This window comes from Neomonachus schauinslandi, chromosome 10 (assembly GCF_002201575.2).
Source record: "Neomonachus schauinslandi chromosome 10, ASM220157v2, whole genome shotgun sequence".
Lineage (NCBI taxonomy): Eukaryota > Metazoa > Chordata > Mammalia > Carnivora > Phocidae > Neomonachus > Neomonachus schauinslandi.
In genome coordinates, this window is record NC_058412.1 from 128,196,105 (window position 1) to 128,212,478 (window position 16,374).

Sequence of the window (16,374 nt, forward strand, 5' to 3'; positions counted from 1 at the left end):
CCACATAAGACACACACACACACCACACACGCTTTTTTACACACACACCACATACCACACACACATCACACGCACACACACAACACATACCACACACACCCCACATACCACACACACCCCCACACACACCACATACACCCACCCACACACACCACATACCACACACACACCACACACACATCACAGACACAAACACACACCACATACCCCACAGAAACCACACACACACACGCTTTTTTTACACACACACCACACACACTTTTTTTGGAAGTGTACACAAGGACATTTCCGGAAGCAGGCACCAGCTGCAGCTGCAGGATGGAACCGTCAGGGCTTTTTTTTTAAAGTTGTTAGTTGGTCTGTTTGCAGTTTACATATTACTGTACTGTTTAATATTCTTTACACGTGTATATACTACTTTCTTAAGGAAAAAAATAAAATCCCATGCCTTCCTCTGAGAAACCACCAGTTCAAATCAGTGTGTTCAAACCAGATATGGAGGGTCTGTGTGAAATAAATTAAAAGTAGGGAGAGAGAAGGGGAAGGAGGGGGAAGGAGGAAGAAGGAATGAGGGAGGGAAGCGGGAGTCCAGTGAACCTTGAGGAGATCCTTGTAGAGCTCAGGATACAGCATGGCAACTTCCGACTTGACATCTTTGTCCAGGACCAGAGAAAACACAGGAAACATGGTGTAAATGGTGGAGTACCTGAGGGGGAGGGGGCAGAAATCACCACAGGTAAGACCCAGCCAAAGGAATATGAGCAATTTGTTTCTCCACCCTCTGCAGCCCAATTTCCATTCATTCCTTCAACAACCATCCACTGCGTGCTTATTCGGTGCCAGGGCTGGTTTTAAGCACAGGAGATTCAGATGAAAAACAGACGGAAACATCCGCCCTCGGAGAGCTTTCATGCTAGTTAGTGAGTCAACAAAGTCGGTAAACTACACTGTGTGTTGCAGGTAAGTGCTAAGAAGGAAATTCTAATGGGGAAGAAGGAAAGAGACATGGGGGTGGTGTGATTTTAGAGAGGGTGCCCAAAGGATGTGGCATTTGAGTAAATACCCATAGAAGGTGAGAGGCAGTCATGCCCAAATGGAGGGAAGAACATCCCAGGCAGCGAGAGCATCGCGTGCAAAGGCCCTGAGGTGAGAGTGCATCTTGTCTGAAGAACAGCAAGGCAGCCAGTGCAGCTGGAGCTGAGTGAGTGAGGGGCAGAGAGAAGGAAATGGGAACAGAGAGGGACGAGGGGTCCAGTCATGGAAGCCCACAGGGAGCCCCTGCCTACACTCTGGCATGTTCTTTCATTCTTCTGGGACCTGATAAAAGACAGTCCACTTGTCCAATTAGAAGCAAGCAGAATTCCACTGCTGACTCTCAGACTGAATGGGCCAACATAAAAAAAAAGGCAGGCGTCCTTCGTAAGACTCTCCCCTGGGGCCAGCCGGCCTTTCTATGCTTCCCACCTCTTCACGACCAGGAGTGCGCCCTACATGCGTCTCCATCTAGGGTGTGTGGTAACCAAACTCCACCCACCTGGGCAATTCACAGACTGAGCACATTCTCTGAAGGATCAAAAGGAACGTCATGAATTCCAAGTCAGGAATGGGGCTGGGTTTGAAGGCAGCAAATGTCCAAGTGACACCCTAGTCTAATAGGTCAGCAGCACGCAGCAACGAAGCTCTGTTAGGTACGTCCCCCAAGAGAGCAAAGCTCTGGCCCGCCTTACAGACCCAGCAGCAGAACGTTCTACTGGGGTCCACAGCAGGGAGGGTACTTTCCAGGGCTCCCCTTTCACTTTTTCTAAGACCCCAATGAAATCACTGAGTCTGAACCTTCAATCTTGCTTTGGTTGCCAATCACCGATCAGCTCAGACTCTCACGGGCAAACATTTTTCCATCTCCAGGTACAAACGGCCAAGTGCTATGAACCACAAACATATTGGACTCCACTTCCTCAATCTGGTTACAGGCTGGCCAGTTCAAAAAAACTAATGAAAATTCGAGAAGGTTCTGAACTGCATCGCGGACAACTTGGGGACCAAACAGTCTAGACACCACGTTTCTTCTCTCATCTGTGGCATTTTAGGGAGGTTTCATAAAAAATTAATACCCTGCCTAGATTTCCTTACCCAATGATGAGGAATCCTTGATAGAGAGGAACGGAGGCAAAGTAAAACACGGAGGAAAAGACAGCCTGTGCCAACGAGAAAGGAGGATGTTACCAAAAATCATGACAAAATCCCTATGCTTATATAATAAAATAACACCCAACACTTAACATGGCACAAACCTCCCCAGCACCATTGTGAGTGCTTTAAGGAAATCAGTTCATTTCACAATTACAATCACCTTATGAGGCAGGTACTGTTATCATCAACCCCTAGTCACAGATGACAAGAGTAAGGCACAGAGAGGTTAAGGAACTTGCCCAAGATCACACAGCTCGTAAGTGATGGGAGCCAGGAGTCATTCCCAGGTGGTTTAGCTCCAGAGACCCTCTGTGAACACGGACTTTAACTGACACACGCTGGACCCAAGAATACCCTGTGTGATCTCCGTGAATCCCCAGAACCACCCATGAGATCCAGTCCTCCTATCACCTGCATTTCACAGGAGGGGAATCTGAGCAGGTAAAGGGCACTGCGGGGCTCAAGCCCAGCTCTCTCTCCAGAACCCACAGTCCTGAGAGCTCAGAAGCACCGCCTCTCTGGGCTGCGACTGATAAACAAGTTGGCGGAGATATGGACACAGAGGTGGAAAGATAGCCCCACTTGAGGATGTATACCAGTTACCCTGGAGGGGGTGCGGCAGAGAAGGCATGTCCCTTCTTACAGGACACATTTTACTGTTTCTGAAATTTTTACAAAGAGCCCATAACCTGCTGCCTTTGTTAGACAAGAGCAATAAAGACACTTCCAAACCCTCCCTGAAATGTCTGCTTCCTGACTTGGAAAACAGTAGCTACTGGCAGTGAAAACCAGGCTGGGGAGATAAAATCGGACTTGATGCTCCATTACACTTCCTTCTCTGGGCATCGACAGGCTCACGGAAGGAAAGTGGCCTCAAAGCTAATTCCTATTAGTATAAAACCAAAAAGAGGCCAGAGACAGCTAGAGGCTTTTCAAGAGCTGAATACGAGAAAGAGCCCGAGCCAGCCTGGTGATTAGAAAAGGTGTGCGACCAGAGGCGAGACCCCCAATCACCTGCGGCCCAGGTCCTGGGCAGCCCCACCAGCACCGTGGTCATATTTCAGAACTGGAAGGTGAAAGCCACCTTTCAAATGACTCTTCACCTCAGCTGGGCTGCAGCACAGAAAGGATGGTTGTAAAAATGTCAAGAATCTGGTGTTTAGTTTTGTAAATCAGCGTCAAGAGCCTCCTTCCTCTAAAAGGGCCGCACTGGCCAGAAATCCTTCATTTTGGAGAGAACACTTAAGGGAAAAGAAAACACTACGGCCACATCTATCGAAGAGATGAACGCCAAGGTGCAGTTCTAACAGGGACATGCCCTTAGCCAGCCACTTTCAGCACAGTGGACAGGAGTGAAGGGCCTTTTTCCACAGCCCCAAAGAACAATTTCCCATCCTGGAATTTTTTTCTAAATTGACGTTCGGAGTAACAACATACAGGCTTTATAGAAGTCAGCTCATCCAGCCCAGCTTGTGTGTGCATGCCCAGGGACAAGCTGATTAATCTCCCAGTGATTAAACCATAGCAGTATCTATGAGCTAACATAAAAGGACAGATGTGGTCTGATGAACCGTAATAGCTGTTTGGGTGTAGACTGTGTTGATAAAAATCACTTAAAGGCTCCTATGCTCACAAATGCAATAGATATTGAAAACATAAAATCAACCCCAGAAGGCAAGGAAGAGGCCAGAGGAGGGGGAGGCTCATGTACACAGAATAGCATCACTTCACCCACTCGGAAAGGGAGGAGGCCTTTTATATGGTAATTAAGTGCCTTTCCCACAGATTAAAATGTCACCTTACTGGATACATCATCCTGTTTGGTTTTTATGAATAGTGGGTAAGGATGCCTTCTGCACTTGATGCTTTATAGAACTCTGCTTCTCAAAGTAGCCTTGTCCGAGAGGCAAGGCAGGTCTTACCATCTCCATTTCACAGATGGAAGACTGAGACCCAGAGGGGTAAAATGACTTGCTAAAGGTCTCAGAGATATTTAGTGGTGTGGTCAGAAAGAGATATGGGTTTCAAGTCACATCATCCCTATGTTCTCACTACTTAACTGTGATATTTTCGCCAAATGTCCATGAAGGGTAATCAGTCAACAGTTTTTCAACACCGAAATGTTTTCCTCCCCACCCTTTGGCCTTCCCCCTAGTGTACACTTAATTGCTAGAGCCTGATGACAGATGTTAAAGGAGCTGGTGAGACAGAAGGTGGGGAAAATACTCTAGAATCCTTTTGTGAGAAACAAGATGGGAACAAGATGTTACTCCTGAGAAGATGAACAATCAAGACAACCCAGCTCGACTCTCACCCGCGATGGCTGGAGGCAGAACTGTGACCTCGGAGGCCCCTCAGGCTATGCTGCCCCACCTGAGAGCCCATGCAAGCCGAGGATGGAGGGCACTCGAGGAGACACGGTGATGAAGGGCTCTGGAGTCCCCGCCCGATGTAGACTAAACCCCCGAGGGACACTGCACACATTTCTCAGCCTCATGGAGGCTCAGGCTCCCCATCTGTACAATGGGCGCAGGCTACCATGAGGACTGCACGAGACACTGCATTGTGAACATGGAGCCGGGCATCCAGGGTGTAGGAAGAGCTCCAGAAAATCAAGTTCTTCTTTTGTGGTTATTCTCTGCTGACCCTCATGTGTGCATTTGGAAACCCCAGGACCAGAGTATTCACCTAGCATTTCACTCTGCATGTTTCCCTCTGGCAAACCAATCGTAACAACTCTGGGCACTGACACCACACCTCCCCCCTGCCAAGCACCGGACAGCCACCCCTGCTGATGCTTGCAGCCACCCCCCGCAAGCAAGGACGGCCTGCCCCATCCACCAGAGGAAGGATCGGAGGCAATCCAAGGTCTATCAGCTGGAATGTGGCCAGGTAGGGATCTAAACTGGTCAGGTGGGAAAATAAACTCCATAAACAAACCAATGAACTGGCCAGGGAGGGTAATAGCTCCAAAGCACAGTCTAGTTCCAGGCTTCTTCCCTGCCAGCCACGTGCCCATGTGAGGCGTCGGACCGGCCGCCCACCTGCATGGTGCTGATACAGAGGCTCCTGTGGATCACGAACTGGCTGAGGGCGGCTGAGCGCTTGTAGCTGTTCCGACCGTGAACCATGAGCAACCGGCCCAGGTGCTTGAACTGGGTGATGGAGAAGTCTGCAGCCAGGGAAGCCTGTTTGCCTTCCTAAAATCCGCATAAAATTGGGTACCATCAGGAGCACAAGAGGTCAAGGCAAACACTTTTTTTTTTTTCATTGAAAAAGCAAGACACTGTAAGAAGATCTTTGGAAAACTTCAAGGAAGAGCTTCTTTGGTTTCAAGCTGTACTCGGTTGTTGATCTAAATCTAACTTTGATTTAAAAAGAGGAATTTAGGGGCGCCTGGGTGGCTCAGTTGGTTAAGCGACTGCCTTCGGCTCAGGTCATGATCCTGGAGTCCCGGGATCGAGTCCCGCATCGGGCTCCCTGCTCAGCAGGGAGTCTGCTTCTCCCTCTGACCCTCCCCCCTCTCATGCTCTCTCTATCTCATTCTCTCTCTCAAATAAATAAATAAAATCTTTAAAAAAAAATAAATAAAATAAAATAAAAAGAGGAATTTATTTTAAAAGAACATTCTAAATCATAGATAGTTATAATTTGGAGGTCAAGTGGATCTAGTATTAAGCCTTGGCGGGTAGATCCACCCCATAATGTCTCTCAGAAGCAAAGAATCATCAGAGATAGGCACTTTACAACACTCCGTTCCTCTAAGTGAAATGTAAGGCTGGGGGCAGGGGCTGAGACTACTAACACCAAATAGGACATTCCTGAGCGTACTTATATTCGCACATTTATAGAAGTGCAACCATTAGAATTATCTAATTTTAAAAGCTGCATGATGGGTGCCACTAGGGGGGCAGACCAGCATTAAAAGAGTCCGTTCCAGTAACATCTCATTCAAAGATCACTAAATTCTGTAACTTCGAATAATTGTCAACTGGATGAGAACCACAAGACCAGAAAGGGTAGAAAGAATACAAAAGTGTTTGGATTAGCCCAACTCATGAAGCTATGGAACAAAATGCATAAGACAGCATCTCTGGCCCTCACTAAGGACCTCTGTACTCTTGTTTTACACAAAGTTCTAATAAACCTGGTAACCAATCTTCTTGCCTATTGTCATTTAGAGGTCACAAATTAGGACAGAGAAAACTGTAAGAGGCAAGTACACAGGTGACAATGACAGAAAGAGAGAAACTATTATGACACACCAATTTTTTAAAAATGCAGCTTTTAGCGAGGGGCAGACCATGCCACATTCTTCCCTAATCTCCCAGACATCCACACATGGCGTGATGACTGATGCTTTTATGGACACCATGACAACGGCCGTGGGAAAGTGCCAAGTACGCTCACTGTGCCCTAACAATAGAGCAAAACACTTTTTTTTTTAATTTAAGTCTTGGCACGTGAAAAATCAGCACTTGTCCTCTGTTAAGATGGAGTGATGTAGATCTCCGTCCGACTCCCACGTAATAATACCAGGTGATCATGCTTCATGGTTCTTTATGATTCATAATGCGAATCTAGAATTTTCAGAAGCATCAAAGCTGTGTTTTGAGGGAAAAAGAAGCTCCAGCTGGTGGAGCAGAGCAGCTCCCAGCCCAGCACGATGACCCGACACCCTCGTACCAACCACTCAGCAGTAAGCAGCTCCCCTCATGCCCCACACCCTCACTCACCTTCCCCTCGACCCCCACGCCGCAGTCAGATTCCTGAATCATGCTGACGTCATTGCCTCCATCACCTGTGGGCCGCATGGACCAGAGAAAAGCCGGGAAATTGGGGAGGGGCGAGAGACAGAATCCCCACATTTCATTCTTACTTTGAATCATCGTGCACAATTTGCCTTTCACTGAGTGCTTGCTTATTACTAAGAGCCTTTTCTGCCCTGCTCCATTTAATCATTCCCACGCCCCACAGTATCAGCTTCCTGTCTCACAGAGCAGCTGAGTGTCAGAGGAACCCCAGGTGACTGGCGGGAGCCCCAGCCATCAAGCGGCGGCAGGGGGACCGTGTCCACACCACACCGGTGTTCACAGCCACCGCAGCCCTGCCTGGGAGGCGTGGGGCGCCGCATCCCATCAGCACCAGTGACGGGCTCTACACTTACTGAGCCTATACTGTGCCCTGTGGCCACTGCTTTTTAAATCTACCCCTTTTCCAGCCTCATCAGCACCATTTGAGTGCTTATGACCCCATTCTACCAACAGGCAGACTGAGGCTCCGACGGGCACTGAGGGGCTAAAAGCAGCACAGACAGGAGCCCAGAGCCAGCTCCACCATGTGTGGTCCACAGCCCTGTGCAATGCTACTTCCTGCCTCCTGAGCAAAGGAAGAGCAAGCTCTGGAGAAAAGCCCTAGAGCACGCTTATCTCCTCTTACTCAAAGGGAAACACTAAAAATAATAATAATAATAGAGCCAAAGTCTGCTGGGGGAAAACAGCATGACCTACCGTGAAGTGGCCTGGGGATCTGAGGAACACAGCAACCGAGTCCGACCACCCTTACAGAGAGGGACCCGGCACAGAGGCGGTGGACCGGGGCAGGGGGGGCGGGGTGGGGGCAGCCGCCTACCCACTGCACAGGTGAGCTTCCCGGTCCGTTCCTGGAGCAGGCGCACGATCTGGGCCTTCTGGGTGGGGGTGCAGCGGCAGCAGACCACAGCTGGGCACTGGCAGGCCAGCTCCATGAACTCGTACTCATAGTACTTGAGGCAAACCTGCGGGGGGTGGGGGGGAGGCGGAGGGGGCGGTCAAGCGAGGTCCCTGCCCCCGCCCCCCCAAAGCAGGAAGGGGCGCACAGTCCCAGGAGGACCTGGCCGGCGCTGTCCCTGCACCCACCTCCAGGGAGTCTCCAGAGATGACCAGGGCACAGTCATGCTTCCTGCGGAAAGCATTCAACTCGAGGTGGGCCTCACTGCGGTTGGTCACCTGGAAGGGAACGGAGGGGTGGAGGAGGCCTTGCTCTCCCGAGATGGAAGAACAACAAACAGCGGCTTCCTGAAGCCGGGATGAAGACAATGGCCACTCCAGCCAAGGACCCCTGCCCCGCCCCTGCCACCAGACCCAGAGCCAAATTAAACCGTGTTTGTTATGATTCTGTGGGAAGCGGGAGAGCCTGTATCCCAACTATCACCTGGCATTGCCCCCAGGACGGCTGTGACCCACGTAATAAAAAAAAAAAAGCTAAACATGACCCCACTTTCATTGTGTGCCAGGCACTGTGCTAGGCACTTTCCATGGATTGTCCCCATTTACTTCTCACAACAACCCTACGAGGTGCATAATGATAACAGCCGCACTTTACACATAAGGAAACGAAGATGCGGCAGAGCCGTGAGCCCGCCTCAAGTGTCAGAAGCCAGGCATCTAGCAGGGTGGCCAACTTTTCTGTAACACACCAGATGTTACACACTGCAAGCTCTGGGGACCCCACAGTGCTCGTCGAAACGACTCGACTGCTGTTATAGCGCCAAAGCGGTCCTGACCCTCCCCTGCTCGTGCTCGCTCAAATAAATAAAAATAAATAAATAAATATCTCAAAAAAATGAAATAAAACTTTATTTACAAAAGCAGGTGGCACATGGACTGTTGTTTGCAACCCCTAAATATACAGAATGTAGAGAATACAGAATATGTAAGACATACAGTCGATTCTCATTATTTTCAGGAGTTACACTCTATAAAGTCGCTGTGAACACTGACTTAGCAAATAAGGAACCACTCATTGCTCCTAGGGGAAATACGGGCGAGGTTCCTGTGAGCCTTTGGCCACAACATTTTTGTCAATCAATATATAACTTTGTTTTATATGTGTTTCTATTTAAACCCATCTTTTTTGTTTTTTAAAGATTTTATTTAGGGAGAGAGAGCATGCAAGCAGGGGGAAGGGCAGAGGGAGAGGGAAAGAGACAATCTTAAGCAGACTTCATGCTCAGCAAAGAGCCCGACCCAAGGCTCGATCTCACGACCCTGAGATCATGACCTGAGCCAAAATCAAGAGTCAGATGTTTAACTGATGGAGCCACCCAGGTGCCCCTAAACACATCTTCTGAAATACATATTGTTGACTCATGAACACTGAACTCCTAACCAACAGCATTCTAACTCACGCCTGAAGGAAGCCCATCCAACACACATACGTTCTCCATAGAGCACATCGGAGCCCTCCTGCGCTTCACAACACTAGACAGCACTCCAGCACTGTGCTGAGAGGGAGGATTTTAAACAGCGAAATCACTGACGGCACAAAAATGAAAAAAAAATTAAAAAAAATAAAAAGTGGCCCTGCACAGACCGTGAAGTACGCTCCATGTGCAGTAGAGGGCAGAGAAGACGGGGAGTCGCCTTGTGTGACCCCAGCTGGGAATGTGCACATCAGGCAACAACGATTTCTCCCTGCTCTGCACATGTCCACGGAGGACTCTGAGAGTGCCCTAAGGACTGATTTCTGGGTTTGGAATACATTTTAGTAAGTAAGTGCATTTGCAAATCTGGAATCCATGGCTAATGAAGACGAACTGTATCTGCCTCTACACAACGCTATTGGGGCCAGTCCCCAAACTGCCGGATCTCCTGAAGGCGGCGTGTGCCGCGGACCAAAGGCAGGGGGTCGAGGGGACACTCCTGGGACAGGCAGAGAGCCCCTCCATTCTGGGTGTGAGGGCTCTGGTTTCAGGAGCAGGACTGGCGCATCCTGCCTGGAGGGGACCTCCCGCTCCTCACCTCCCAGCTCCGTCAGGCCGATCCCAGCCCTTGGCTTCTAGTCTCGAGCAGCTCCTCGTGGCTGCACAGTTGGGGTCAAGTGCTTGCCGCAAGGGCAAGACACAATTTCCCGTTTGCCCATCCACTATACCTCCTTCTAAAGACTCCTAAAGGTTTCCTTCAGGAGGGCAGACAGGCCACTATCTGTGATCTGGAATTTACTTCTTATCCAAAGACTTGGTCTTCAAGGGTCCAGGGACATCTGGACTCATATGTACAATTTTCCACGTATGGGCCTATCTGCATCCTTCATCCCGATTGTGCCCTGCGTCAGCTTCTCAAAGGGACCATGACCCCCACCAGGTTAAGAACCCAGGGCTGTACTAGCTGCTTCCGCACCACCCCCAAAGGAAGCCTGCAGCTTCACCGGGGCCACTCAGTAATTCCCCCCCCAAACCAATGCTGTAAGTTCCCCCACCCAAGGTGGTTAACACACTCCCGCCTCCCCTCTTTAGGGGTGCACTGGAGGTTCTGAGGTCACGGGGCAAACTGCAGCATCACCCCCATGAGACCCAGTGCAGACAACACTTTACCAGCCGAAAAACGTGGATGTCCTGGTTTCTGGTCACCAGATGTGCATTCTTCGCTGTGCATGTAGCTGTCTCCAGCTTGTCCCCCGTCAGCATCCAAACCTGGAACCACAGCAGAAAGAAGCTCTTCTTGGTCACTGTTCAAGGCCAGCCTGCAGACTGTGTCTGTTCAGTTTCCAAGAACATCGAGCCAAACTTCATTTATTCCAACTTACCTCGAGGCTCATGGTATCCCCAATACACCACAGGAATACCCCACCTCAAAGGCTTCAGGACCCCAAGTGACCACTGCTGGTGGCAGCGAAAGCTGGTACAACACTTCTCGAAAACCATTTGGCCACATGCTTCCACAGACATCATGAAGCTCGGCCTCGGACCTCACCATCCCCCTTCTGGAAATTTTTCTTAAAGCAATAAAAAATTTCAAAGAAGGGGATGGTGGTATGGGTGAGGGGTCACTTCCGTGTCCTACAGAAAACACTGGTTTGTCATGTTACATGCAGTCTTTCTATGTGGTTGGTTAAGCCAACGGTAAATGTGCCAAGTTCCTCCACACCTCCTAACAGATCATTCTGCGTTTCGCTGCCAGGGGCTCAGAGAGGGCAGGTGACTTGCCCCAAAGCCTCACAGCTAGCTCCTGTCCCAAACAGGCCCAGAATCCCAGCCTTCAGAGCCCAAACAGAATGCACTTCCTGCTCCGCTGGTTTACCCACTGACCCTCTGTTCTCGCGGCCCCAGCAGGGAGGGGCGCAGGGTCACACACAAAGCACACGCCGGCAGTGGGGGAGGTACAGGAAAGCAACGGCCATGGTCTCCAGAGCGTTCGCCGTGCCGGGCGCCCATCAAGCACCATCCACGCTCAGTGCACTTGACCTTCAGGGTAATGTGGAGAGGTAGGAAACAGAGCACTGAGAAGTCAAGCCACTTGCCAAGGACTGCTGAAGCAGTCAGTGGAGAAACCGGAGCCAAACCCAGGCAGTGAGACAGCCAGGACGTGGGCACTGGGCCCTTCTCAGGGGGGCCGTGGCTCTGGGCTTGACCTTAGTGGGTGTCAGCCTCTCCTCTCAACATCTCATCTGGCCGTTAAAAAAAAAAAAATTCTTTGTAGTGATCCCAGTGTTCAGGGTTTGCTGAAACACTGGGAAAGGAGCTAGGAGGCTCAAGTTCTAGAAAACCATGGAAAGTCATCAGACCACCACGTGACTGATGCCCCACGTCCGGGATGACAGGGGGGCACTGCAGGTACGTGCCCAGACCTGAGCCCCAGGCCCAGCAGCACACTTCCCACCTTGCTTGGCCTCAGCTGCTGCATCTGGGGAGGGGCTGAAGTAGAAATTTTCCAAGTTCCAATAGCTTCTGACCTGTGAAGGACCTTGTGCTAGGGCTGCCTACAAACCCCCCTGACCCCTCGCCCCCCACTCCCTTCCCCCTCCCGTCTGACCAAGGACACCAGAAAGAGAAATCCAGTCCACACTCTGGGAATAAAACAGCCTTTTGGAGAGGACAGCTTTGAGGGGAAGCTCAGGATGGAGCCAGAAGCAGAAACCAGAATTCCAAACCTTAGAGAGAAGAGGTCTACGGAAGTTGCCAGGGGCAAATTTCAGCACCATGGCGCAACAGAAGCAAGCCCTTCTGACTTTGGACTGTTTTTCCAAAACTGGGATCTTGCTGGCAATGTCCTTGCAACAAACTAGATACACGACAGGATCTGGTTTGCCACGACACACGCCCACATGCGTGTGAGTCCCCCCCATGGGCACGACTGTGGCTGGAGCTCCCTTATTACTGTGGCCCCTCTCACGGGAGTCCGTGCCAAGTACCTGCCCAAGGACGCCCCAGAGAGCTGCTTCGGGGAGGAGGTGGGCGGCAAACACGCCCGCGTCCAGGAGCTCCAAGCCAGTGAGGTTGTGCTTGCTTTGCTCAGGGCCTTTAAAACGTAGCGTGCTGCTCGGACGCCCTCTGCTGGCCTCTCTGGATTAAACGCCTGAATTTTTTTTTTCTTTTTTTTCTTTTTGGCCCCAAACAGTGTAAATAAGTAAGGCAGTTTGTTAGTACAGGCGGTCAGTCCACTGGGCAGCCCCTCATTCACCCAGAACAACAGGCAGATGGCTGGCCGGCCAGTGGCTCAACAAGAATGTGCCGAACACCCTGAGCCTGCTGGAGGGAGAAGGGGAGGCACGCAGTCCCACGGGGAGCCCGGTGCGGTGAGGGGGGGGGGCGGGGCAGGGGAACACAAGCAGGGGGAGTGGGAGAGGGAGAAGTAGGCTTCCCGCAGAGCAGGGAGTCTGATGCGGGGCTCGATCCCAGGATCCTGGGATCATGACTTGAGCCGAAGGCAGACACTTAACAACTGAGCCACCCAGACACCCCCCCTTCTCTGATTTCTACACTCTGCTGCAGGGCCAATGGTGAATCTCAGCAGCTGGGTCCCAGGCAGGTCCGGACTACCTTGATGCCGGCATTCCTCAGCGTCTCCAGGGTGGGCCTCACGTCCGCCTGCAGCTGGTCCTCCACCCCCGTCAGACACAGCAGCTCCATCTCCATCTCCAGGCTCTCGATCACAGTGGCCACTTTGAGCGAGCGGTCGTGCACACTCAGCTTGGCCTGGACATAGCGGGCCTGCGACACAGCGGGAGACCCAGCCACTGCTTAGGGTGGGAAGGGGCCAGGCTGATGGGCGAGGAGAGTGCAACACCAAGTGGGGGACCCCAGGGCGTGGTTGGACCTCCAAGGGATGAACGGAGACTTCCAATGTCCTTCCAAGTTCATTGGCCCAGAACTTGCACAGGCCCTAGTTCTACCCTTTCCTCTATACTGACCTGCTGTGCAACTTCTAGCAAGTTGTGCAACTTCTAGCAAGTTGCTCAACGTATCTGAGCCTCAACTGTTCTCACTCATGAAGCAGCAGTAACAGCCCCAACCTCCCCGGGTTGTTGCAAGGATTGGTACAACTTAAGATCTCAAAAAAACGGCAGGTTCTCCCACACACGGCACACGCTTTGTGACCAAGAACCCCTGATCACTGGGTTTTCTGGAGATGAAGTCCCACCTCCAAAGACCACTGACCCAACCCTTCAGTTTAGCTACTTTATAGGGTTAGCAAAGACATGGAAGAAAATCAAAAATCCCTTAATGGGTTGTTTCAAACACATGCCTTTAAACTTGAAAGGACGGTAGAATTTATCAGGGCTAGAATTCTTGCTAAATAAAACTTTACAAAGAACTCAAGCACAAGGAAGAGACAGACTCAGGCATAGCTCCTCTGGGTGGAGCCAGACAAGGACCCCAGAAGCCTGTTCCCAGCCACACCTCTCTCCCTTTTGGTCACACACCCAGGCATGTGCTGGGCTTTGTGACAGGCCAGGGGATACAAGGACCCTTCCTTCAAGCAACACACAATTTATGGGACAAGAGGACAATAAACCAGACATATTCATGCTGGAACCCCTGGCCGTGAAAGTCAATGATCTAGTTCAACTCTTTTTACAACATAAAGAAATGAGGGCTCCAAGGGGGTGATTCATTTCAAATTTTCCAGAGGGTATACCATGTGCCCATGACTAACCTAAGTGCTGGGATACAAGAGCAAACCAGACTGATGGTCTCTGCTCTGAAGAAGATTTTGTTCCAGGAAGGAGGTATGAAGAAGAATGTTAGACAGAAACATAGAAACAAGGTCATCCTAGATAGGGATTCACACAGTGAAGAAAGTTAAGCAGGTGATGGATGGCGAGCAGTGAGGTGGGGCTGCCTTAGATGGGGAGTCCAGGAAGACTTCTCAGAGGCAGTGGTATTTGAGCAGAGACCCAAAGGAAGCAAGGGAGCAGGCCACGGAGCTCTGTGCAGGAAGAGAGTTCCAGGCAGTGAGAAGAGCAAGTGCAAAGGCCCTGTGGCAGAAGTGAGCCTGGGGTGCTCAGAAAGGACCTCAGTATGGCTAGAACAGAATGAGCGAGGGGGAGACGGAAAGGAGATATGATCAGGGAGGTAAGGGTAGGGCTGCAAAAAGTAGGAGAAAGGTCCCAGGACCACTTACTTCAAAGTCTTGATACTGCTCCTCTGCGAGAGACTTCTTCGCCACCACGAGCACCCGCAGACCTTCTCGGGCCATGTTTCCACACTGCAAAGCAGACCTCAGTCAGTGGAGAGCCATACTAAGGGCTCTGCCTCCAAGCCCCGGACTCTCACTGAGGAGGGCTGGATGCTGCAGTGGACACAGGGGCATGGGGAAAGTGGCAAATCAGAATATGGCTTTCCCCTAAAGCAACCCTCCCTGAAGCAAACCTCAAGGGAGGCTGCGACATCACAGCCCATGGGCCAAACATGGCCTACACATAGGTTTTCTTCGATTGGCACAGTATACGTTTCAAAATGTAAGTCAACGCTCTAAGACTTCACAGATAAATCTGGATTTTGGGCTTGTTGGAAAAACCGAACCTCTGACAAAACCACGCATGCTTTCCCAAATAACCGCAACCAACAATGAAAGAAAACCAGCTGCTTCTAGGTCTTCCCAGAAAACAGTTGTCAAGTGAAGACACACAAAGTGTGATCCTGTTATAACACACCCCAGCCTGTTTCATTTGACTTACCTGCCTGGCCCCTGTCGGCATTTGAGTTTGCAACCCTCTAACTGAAAACATAGTATTACTGAATGGAAAATGTGCATTCCCCTACCTGGAGCTGAGAGATAAAATAAAAACGGCCTGATAAACCAGAGAGTTTCTTCCCTCCTTGCTGTGGCCAATTCTCCACATCACAAACCAGGACAGGCAGCCTGTGACATGGCCCCCAGTGACCCCACCCTCCTGGTAACTGACTCCAGACAAAATCCAGTAAGGCGCTGACTCTTGTGCAGGGCAGCTGAGTGAGCTTGGAAGCCCACTTGAGCCTTCAGATGAGACCCCAGCCCCAAGCAAGCCCTCGAGAGACCCTGAACAGAGGACTCAGCAAAGCTGTGCACAGATCCCTGGCCCACAGAAACCAGGAGAAATAAAAGGGTGTTGTTCTAAGCTGCTAAGTCTGGGGGTGATCTGTTATGTAGGCACAGGTAACAAGTACAGGGACCCATCTAACTATGCCATGCAGAGGGCAGCCTCCAGACATGCTTCTGCCACCTGGTTCTCAGTCCCCGCACCCCACTTACCTCTTCCTCCAGCCAGTCATTGTACTGCACGATGCCAGCCATGACAACATCCGCTCCCTTCATGTAAAACGTGATCTCTCCCGTTGATTCATCCTAGAGAGGGGGCCCAATGGAATGAACACCCAGAGGAACACCCGCTCTCTGCTCCTGTGCCCACTTCCCAGGACAGATGGGATACAAAGCATACTTAGCGGACGCCAATGTTTTTTTCACTTGGCTGAAGATAAAAAGCAAGAAGTGGGGGTGGAGGCCCTCACTTTGGGGCAAAGGCCACAAGAAAATAGAAGAAAACTCAAAGCATTTGGAAACACATTAAATGATAAAAGCAAGATCAAAACAATTTAAGAACTTTGTTTTTAGTTATTACTATCCCAACAGGAACAGACTCCCACGCTGGAAGATCATCTTAAATTTATAGACAGGACTGCCAGGATCATCAAACTGTGGTCTACCTGGAAAAGTGGGGAAGTAAGGTAATTATCTAGAGCAGGGTTCTCGACCTTGGCATCATTCACATACGGGCTAGAGAGTTCTTTGCTGTGGGGGCTGACCTGTGCACTACAGACCTTCTGCAGCATCCGTGGGCTGTCCCCACCAGCTGCCAGCAGCACCCCCATGGGGACAACAGCCCAAATGTCTCCAGACATAAACAAACATTCCCTGGGGAGCAAACCGCCTTCACAAACTGCCG

General features: G+C 50.6%; 1 protein-coding gene across 2 annotated transcripts in view; it reads right to left on the bottom strand.

Annotated features, from left to right (window-relative positions):
• ATP9A (ATPase phospholipid transporting 9A (putative)) overlaps positions 1 to 16,374 on the bottom strand; it is a 132,380-nt gene that overhangs the window by 8,116 nt on the left and 107,890 nt on the right. The window contains exons 16-25 of one of the 2 annotated variants that reach the window (XM_021685903.2): positions 15,684 to 15,776; positions 14,574 to 14,657; positions 12,989 to 13,159; positions 10,544 to 10,642; positions 8,088 to 8,177; positions 7,822 to 7,966; positions 6,927 to 6,991; positions 5,235 to 5,390; positions 2,131 to 2,195; positions 598 to 706 (exon numbers count right to left, since the gene is read on the bottom strand). In XM_021685903.2, the coding sequence (XP_021541578.2) occupies positions 598 to 706; positions 2,131 to 2,195; positions 5,235 to 5,390; positions 6,927 to 6,991; positions 7,822 to 7,966; positions 8,088 to 8,177; positions 10,544 to 10,642; positions 12,989 to 13,159; positions 14,574 to 14,657; positions 15,684 to 15,776 (1,077 nt within the window). The remainder of the gene's footprint in view (positions 1 to 597; positions 707 to 2,130; positions 2,196 to 5,234; positions 5,391 to 6,926; positions 6,992 to 7,821; positions 7,967 to 8,087; positions 8,178 to 10,543; positions 10,643 to 12,988; positions 13,160 to 14,573; positions 14,658 to 15,683; positions 15,777 to 16,374) is intronic. The other variant, XM_044919103.1, reaches the window with a different exon arrangement.